The sequence below is a fragment of the Myxine glutinosa genome, chromosome 12 (assembly GCF_964187855.1).
Source record: "Myxine glutinosa chromosome 12, kmMyxGlut1.1, whole genome shotgun sequence".
NCBI classification, from domain to species: Eukaryota; Metazoa; Chordata; class Myxini; order Myxiniformes; family Myxinidae; genus Myxine; species Myxine glutinosa.
The window spans coordinates 15,195,491-15,204,128 of record NC_136272.1 but is presented as its reverse complement, the minus strand read 5'-3'; the positions used below and the strand labels follow the sequence as shown (position 1 = coordinate 15,204,128).

At 48.7% G+C, this 8,638-nt stretch overlaps 1 protein-coding gene across 1 annotated transcript in view; it reads right to left on the bottom strand.

The window, feature by feature from the left end:
* Positions 1 to 1,801: 1,801 nt before the first annotated feature.
* Positions 1,802 to 8,638, bottom strand: part of EMC3 (ER membrane protein complex subunit 3) — a 33,879-nt gene continuing 27,042 nt past the window's right edge. The window contains exons 5-8 of the mRNA XM_068133210.2: positions 4,724 to 4,805; positions 3,884 to 3,963; positions 2,438 to 2,520; positions 1,802 to 2,331 (exon numbers count right to left, since the gene is read on the bottom strand). Of these exons, the coding sequence (XP_067989311.2) occupies positions 2,203 to 2,331; positions 2,438 to 2,520; positions 3,884 to 3,963; positions 4,724 to 4,805 (374 nt within the window). The 3' untranslated portion in view covers positions 1,802 to 2,202. The remainder of the gene's footprint in view (positions 2,332 to 2,437; positions 2,521 to 3,883; positions 3,964 to 4,723; positions 4,806 to 8,638) is intronic.

Below are 8,638 nucleotides of genomic sequence, written 5' to 3'. Positions count from 1 at the left end.
ACATAATGCTGGAGCACCAGCCTGTGGTGGAGAGCAGTACTCCATCGAGTTAAGACATTTGATTCTCAATTTTCATTATTTTGACCATACGTTTTTGGGCTCTTGGAAGAGCTAGGTAATAAAAGGGAAATAGTCACAAACCGACTGGGGCCAAAGGTCAAAATAAAGCAGGGGAGGAAACTGAAACCTGCAATTAAGAGGGAAAGATTGGTTGTGGGGCATAGGCATGGGGGATTACATGAAAATGTGATGCTTCATCTGCTTCATGTGCTGTACCGGGCAAGACTAGGGGAGATGCTGTAAACGTTTGTAAATGCAACATTTTGTGGAAAGTATGTGATCAACACCAGTGCATCATGTGCTGTCATGTGTCGATCTAGTGCTACGAGCGCGAGACATCAGCAAATTTGAAGTATAAAGGGAGCAGAAACTTTACGACTCACACATGTTAAGATGTTGGATCAGATGGGAAACGCGCATTTAATGCGCTATTAAAAGATTAATTTGACACCTCTTATCCATGTCACCCTCCTCACAGCTATATCAGAGCAAGCTGATTCATTTCGTCGCACGGTCACGGATTGTTTAGCCCCAATATGGGGCCATTCAAAAATTATGCAAAACTATTTTTTGAGGAGGTGTGCGCCGTCCGTGCTGATCGGCTCGATTGGACATCGATTAGATTTTTTGAGGTCCATCATGAGTACCACTCAACTCAAACAAAGCAAATATAAATCCGACAACAAATCTCGGCAGTGTATGATCAGCAGAGGCCTACAGGTCTGATGTCTTAGGTCCACTAGAAAACCAAGATGGTGGCCATATTGTTTTGTCTGGGTGCCATGGTGGGTGGAGTCAAGTGAATAATGTGGGTGGGGTCCAGCAGATGTTCAACCAATGGGTGCACATTTCAAAAATCAACCTTTCCTCCCTCCCCTCCCCTGCTCCCCCTCCAACCCCCCAAACAAGAACTACAGCAACAACAACAACCACGCGGAGCTCTGGTGGACCTACGATGCGTCACAGGTAAAACGAATTCAATCGCATGATATTTATATTCTGCTCGAATGCCGAATGGTTCCTCCTGGGTGGGCGGCTGCGTACTTGTACTTTAAACTCACCGGCAACTAACCGGGCAGGAGCCATCCTCCATCCCAAGTGCAATCCAAGGAACAGCTAGCTGAGCAAGGTTCAGTGCGGTTTTATCATCACATGTGGATACTTGTCATAACACTTCCATTTTGGCAAGAGGCATCAGCGAGAATAGCCACTGACAACATAAGTGCTAGCCAAACTGGCGTCTCGCTTGGCCAATATCAACACATCCTTGGGAACCAGGGTGGCCAGGCCATTTGGTTACAATTTCAAGTGTTGGTCCGTTAATTTCCATGTACAGATAACAATGTTCAGCTTCATCTTGGTCACTTCGTCATAGTCGTTTGTATGCAGCAAGTGGGTGTAGTTAGCATCAGACCTCAGAGGGGTGCTGCTGTTGCAGTGCCCCTTGTGTGTTACAGCAGAAATTTAGCAACAACTCACCTCGTCTCCGTGGGATATTTAACGTCTGCCAACTAATGCGGGCAGACAGGCCACCCGATTTAACGTGACATTGGGACAAACGGGACACATTTATGCCTCGCCCTGCCCGCAAAATAACATGATGACGTTTTATAGCTGGGTTGCGATTCAAACTGTTGTGACGATGAAGAATACGCATCACAATCTTGCATTCCAGGATGGAGTTCTAAAAGTAAAATCCCAAGTCTTCCCCCAACAAAAATGGTTTTAAAAAGAGCAAAGGATCAGTACTATAAGTTTATTTAAACGACTACACCCAGTGAATGGCATCTCTAAATACTGAGAGTAGTACTGTTAGTTTACCAAGTGATCAGCTGACATCACAGAGCAGAAACCAAACATTTATCGAGTGAATGTCGAGATGGTTGTATAAAAAAAAAATAACAGATAGTGGAGGTGGTTGGTGCAGGCAAAAAACAAACAAACAAAAAAAACATTAGCTTTGCAATGCAGCAGCAACACAATCAAACAAATTACACCGTGAGGGTACTAGTTTCATTCCCATGCCAATCGGAAAGAACCAGAGCCTACTTGAGTCACCAGCCGAGGCCCTGCTCAATGACGCACAATTGTGAAGTGCCGTGGCAAGTCTTGAGTGACGAGTGGTTAATTTGCTGCGGCACTTCAGAACATGACAGGCTCCCTGTCCTCTCCAAACATCCCTTCAAAGTCTAGATCCGTGGCCGTGAGTTCCTCTTCCACGTGCTCCAGGGCCCAGTTGTGATCGGTTATCTCCAGAGCTTCCCACTCTGCCTGTACGCACAAATTACCCGGTTTATAACATGTTGCAACGATTGCCAACTTCCGCAATTCGGGCATGAGTTTGGATCAGGTTGCTCTGCTTTGATTTTAAATATACCTTGAACGCCTTGTTTGGGTCTGGAGGCATGGCCATTGCAGCGCCAGACATTTGTTCCTGCATGATCCGTGCTTGATCGGCTTCTGCAAGAGATGGGGACAGGAAGACGTGCCAAACTGAACACTTGCTCATGTCGAACTTCTACCGCCGTTCAGCACAGCCGTCAATGTGTACCGTGCTTCGTTTGCAAACCCGAACACCACTTGTAATTGCAGCTTAACTGCTTTAGTTAGTCCACAGTTAGTAACATGTCCGTGACCATTGTGTTGTGCAATCTGGCACTGATTCGACAGTTCGACTCGACAGGACAAACGACCATTCGGAGCCTGCCATCCTCTGGACCGTACCTAATTGAACGTTTGCTGTGTGATCACAATTTTTGTTGTGGATGTTTAAAAAAAAAAAAGTCAGGATTCAAACCCAGGCTAGAATCAATCTTCTAACTAAATCTAAATCTAATCTAAAAATCAAACTTTGAGGAGAGCGTTCAGATTTTTTTTTTTTTTTTTTTTTTTTTCAGTAAAATGGAAGGTGTGAAAATATTTTGCTACCTCGGAGACATGCTGAATGGAGAAGGTGGATCAGACTCGGCGACGGTTGCTAGAGTGAGATGTGCATGGAAGAGGTTTCGGGAACTGAGTGGCATGCTGATGAGGAGGGGAGTGTCGTTAAAGCTGAAGGGAAAGGTGTATGCTGCATGTGTGAGAAGTGTTATGATTTATGGGAGCGAGACATGGGTAATGAATGTAGAGCAGCAACGAAGGTCGGAAAGGGTGGAAATGCGAATGGTTCGGTGGATGTGTGGAGTATCGTTGAGAGAGAGGAAGACAAATGATGAATTGCGAAAGATGATGGGAATAGAGCCTGTGATGGATGCTGTGAAGAGGAACATGTTGAGATGGTTTGGTCATGTGTTGAGGAAGGATGAAAGTGACTGGTTGAGAAGAGTGATGGAAATGAATGTAGGAAGTAGAGGGCGGGGAAGACCGAGAAAGACTTGGCTAAAGATGGTGGAAGAAGAAATGCGGGCAAGGGGGTTAACAAGGAGAGATGCAGAAAATAGGGCAAAATGGAGAAGATCGTCATGGGGACCGCAAGGCTATCCCCCACTCTAGCAGGGAAAATGGCCTTAAATGCATGTTGTCGTTTTTCAGTAAAATTGGAAAATTTCGCACTCAGAATGTCACAAACGGTGTCATTCACATTCAATTAACAAACGCAAAATTGTACTACATGTCAACATCAAAAAACACTACTTGTGGGACAGGTTGGTGTATCGGAGCTGGAGAAAACATCGCATCATCTCTTGCAGTTTAATTATGTGGACAATGCAAGTTACCGTCGACTCCAGTGAGCTAGTTTCGCAGAAACTCCCAGCAGCCATTGCATTGCAAAATTTAAAAGCATACCTTATTGGAACCGTCACAGTCCAGAGGAGAAACTGACCGTTATCTTGGCCCAGAATGAGAGAGTACATGCTGCGCAGGCCAAACACGTTGAGGAAGTACCAGGAGGCCGAGCTGACCCTGCACACCACAAGCATCATTCTATTTGGTGGGTCGAGGGGGTGTATGGGTAAGGGTGGACTGTGGGGGGAGGGGGTATGAATCAAAGACAGAAATATTTCACTGTGGTCTGTTATGTTCTAACTCCTCCACGAGCCTCGACAACAAAAAAAGGTACCTTCTTCAACCAGATTCGGTGACGCAACGTTTAGTGCTTCCGTTCTTGAATCTAGGTCGGCGGTTCGAACCGCTCCGTGGCCGAATCGTACTAAAGCCTAAAAATGGTATGTGCTGCTTCCTTGCTGGATACTCGGCATTTAAAAAGGATTTAGAGCACAGACAAACAACCACAGGCTGTCGACCACTGTGCAGGCTCAATGGACTGGATGGACATTGTAGTTCCTCATAAGGGAACTCGCATTATTTATTAGAAATGGCAGGAATGGATTGCAATGTCAACAGACCGACTGACACCAAATAGAGCTGAAAAGAGCAGGAGACAAAGGCCATGTCGACCAACGTATTTCCTTGCCGAAGATTACTGACGCTCGAGAATCCCGCAAATGCTGCAAAAGGTCAATACCCTGTTTAGGGTTTATTTATGGGCAAGAGGGAATGACACCATAAACAAAAATCTCATAATCCTTTTTGGTGCATTTTTTTTTTTTTTTGCAGCAAATGTCCAATTAAAGCAGTAGATTGCAAAGGGTGGATGAAACAAGGTGCTTTATGAGGCAGGTAAATGTGCAATGAAAACTTCAGTCATGGCAGAGCGACTCACCAAGAGGCATCGAGAGAGACGAGCTCTATCCCTCGCTGCAGCATCGGCTTGAACCGTAGAGTCAAAGGAAAGGGAACCTTTGCTGCAAGACATGACGATCATTCTTTCACATTGCTTTGGTTATAGCTTTCATGTAAAGTCTTTCAAGGGAAGGAACAAATGAGCATCAGTGATGTGCAATATAAAATTTAAAAAATGTAACGAGAAGGGCACTCGGTAGAGCACATACCTGACCAGGCTGAACAGTTTACGTTTTGTATCCACTGATAGGCCGGATCTGCATCCAGACCTGAACCAAAATCGAATCGGCTTGTTCTTGTCACCGAACCAACCTGTCCACCAAGTTTTGTCCAAATCCGTCCATATATGTTTGAGATATCATGATATATATCGTTTTTGGCCCCTTCTCTCAATGGTGATTGAGTCACTTAAAAAATTCTCATATCTAGATTTTCGCCAAAAACTAATCAATTCGTCCTTGTCACACACCCAACATGTCCACCAGTTTTTGTCCGAATCTGTCTATAACTGAGATATCGTGCTCACAGACACAGACAAACAGACAAGGGTGAAAACATAACCTTAGTCTACCTTCAGTGGCGTAGGCAACAAGATTGAGCAATTAACAATAAAGCCTTGCTGGGATATATAGAGTGTTGTCGTGCGACTCCCGGTTAACACCAGAAGGTCGCGGATAGGCCTAAACGGTTTATTCGGAGGCAACAACCAAACACGGATTTTACTATGTTGCACGGGAGGAAGAAGGAAAATGGAAGCTGCGCAAAAAGCTTACCTTGTGCGCCGACTGCAGCTTCGATCCTGCAAGGGAATTAATTCAACCGGGCACAGGTTTAACAGGGAATGGAAAATAATACAAGGGTTTATTGCAAAGAAAATCGGGACAGGGAAAAGCACGCGCCGGTAATAAATATCCTAATCGGGACGTCCCCACACAGATTTCAGAAACGAGACACAGGAATATGAATTAATAAAAAGAAAAACGTCCGTTATGTAATTGTAAAATGTTCTGTGGATGCGGCCTTATCTCGTCTGTCGTCTTGCGTCCCCAAGCTCCGCCGCACACCACGAGGCCCCTCGTTCCAGCACCACAGCAACGCGAAGGCCCGAGCCAATGCCCACTCTGTTCGCACACGATGCCCCAAAGCAGGAACAGCACCGCGCGTCCAACGCAGGCTAGCGGCTCCAAGCGAGGTCGATCTTCACACACGATCGGCCAGCCATGTCCCAGTCAGCTCTCCCGAAGCAAACGTGCAAGAAGCAAGCGAACTCCACTCGCGCTATGACTCAACTCAACTCGGGCTGCGCAAGACGAAGCGCCGGATGTCCAAAAAGGCTAGCTGTGCAAACAAGAGCACGAACCGCAAGAGACTCTCCAGACCGACTCAAATGGCGCAAGACTCGAAAATGGCGTTCGGCGCTCTCTTAAATAACCGTTTCGGTGACGTCAGTCTTGGCGCGCTACCAACCAGCGACTTCCACCGAACCTTCCAGCTTCGCGCCTCTCACACTCGTTGGCTGGAGGTTCGCGCCCAGCGCGCCGACCAATCACAGGACCGTAGCGTGGCGATAGCTCGTATCATGTGGCGTGGTGATAGCACGTAGCGTGTAGCGTGGTGATAGCGTGTGGCACTCAATGTGGTTAGGCCTGTCGGAGGTGTAATTGGCGGTGGCCATCATCGGCGGTGCCCCGGCCTGGTTTCTTTGCCTGTTCCTTCCGAAGTCACTGTCAGGGAAGGGCGTTATTTAGTGTTGTGCTAGGGACCTATCTATGGTGTCTACAGGTGTCCATTGCCATAAGGGACAAAGGTTTGGCTGACCAGGTGAGACACACAGGGGCGCTACTCTTTAATCCCTACTCTACTTATCACTCGAACATCCTGGTATGCTCACAGGTATACTCTTAACCGACAAAACGCCTACACATGAAACTTATTACAAGTAGATTCCTTTCCGCGACAGACGAAGCACGCTACCTACACAGATCTATCTGGCTCTACATATCACTACCCCCCACCCGACATAACAGTAAAGTAGATCTGAGAATGAATAATGAATATTAAAGTAAGTCTATTTGAAGACAGCAGTCATCGACGATGCAAAACATTTGCAATAGCTTATCCCATCCCTGCAAGAATGAGTGAGGCTAAAAAGGAATGGTTTAAGGTACAAACGACGGGCTAAACAGGTAAACAAAGCTACAGGACTCGCTACCAAATTCACCATGGCACACCTGCTCACTACTTTGCCACATATTACAAAGCACACCGTCAAACCACACATACACTTACAAACCACGCCTGCTCCATTCACGAATTACACAAGCACATTGCCAAGCACGTCTTACCAATACATCACCCAGGAAATCGAGGCAGAGAGAGAAACTTGCAGCTGGCCCAGAAATGAGGTCACACAATCACTCATGGAGATCCATATAAGCACATTGTGCATGCCAAACGCAAACCCGGTTTGAGCAGACAATCAACGATGATGGCGTGCTCAAGGTCTAATGCTCCTTTCATCAACAAACCACCGGAAGATGGTTGCATAGGTAATAAGAACACAAACCACCTGCCAGAGCTACACCTAGGCCTGAGGAAGTCCATCTATATTCCCTCTGTGCTCTGTCCCCCAAATATTTCTACAGGTCGCACAAGAGCTGCCAGCAACCCTCTTATGGTGAAATTGCCAAAATCGTCACTCCTTCATTCCTCTTTTCTCCTGCCTCTGGAACAAACTCCCTCACCCTCTTCAATCCCTCTCCTCCCTCCAGGTCTTTAAAACGGCTGTTCACCACCATCTCTTATCTTCCCCCATCCAAAACCTTGATCTTTTCTACCCCCGCTAATTTCACCCCAGATCCAATTTTTGAAATACCAACTTCTTTCCTTTAAGTCCTTGCAGTGTCCATGTGTTTTATACTTCTCCCACCCCCCACCCTCCTTCCCATGCGTCCTCCCCCCAAGCCCTCTCCCTCCCACAGATCTCCCTGCTCTCAAATGTTGTGCATGTGTGCTTCCCCCTCTCCCCATCTTGTCTCCCGCTCCCCTTATTATATGTTTTACTAGCAGAAGTACCCAGCATTGCCGGGCAGGGGAGGGGAACGGGGGGAGGGGGAAGGGGAACGGGGTGGAGGGGAGGAGGGAGGGGAGGGGAGGGGGGGGAGGGGAGGGGGAAGGGGGAAAAGGAGGGGAGGGGAGAGGAGAGGGGGAAGGGGGAAAAGGAGGGGAGAGGAGAGGGGGAGGGAAGAAGGGGTATGGGGGGAAGGGGTAGGGGGAGGGGGAGGTGGGAGAGGGAAGGGAAGGGGAGGGGGGGAAAGGGAGGGGGAGGGGGAAGGGGAGGGGGAAGGGGAGGGGGAAGGGGAGGGGGTAGGGAGGGGGTAGGGAGGGGGAGGGGGGAGGGGGTAGGGAGGGGGAGGGGGGAGGGGGTAGGGAGGGGGAGGGGGAAGGGGAGGGGAAGGGGGAAGGGGAGGGGGAGGGGAAGGAGGGATGGGGAGGATGGAGGGGGGGAGGGGAGGATGGAGGGGGGGAGGGGAGGATGGAGGGGGGGAGGGGAGGATGGAGGGGGGGAGGGGAGGATGGAGGGGGGGAGGGGAGGATGGAGGGGGGAGGGGAGGATGGAGGGGGGAGGGAGGGGAGGATGGAGGGGGGACGGGGGGAGGGGAGGACGGAGTGGGGGAGGGGAGGACGGAGAGGGAAAGGGGAGGACGGAGAGGGAAAGGGAGGGCCAGTCAACAATGACGTTGCAGTTCTCATGGTTGGAGAGCAGCACAACAATCGCGACATCGTCCTGCATCTTCGCAACAACAGCACGAAGCGGATTTTGGAGACTCACCGATCCTGTGACACCCTCCAGTACCGGCGTTGCCGGGCGGGGGAAGGGAGGCCCATACATTCC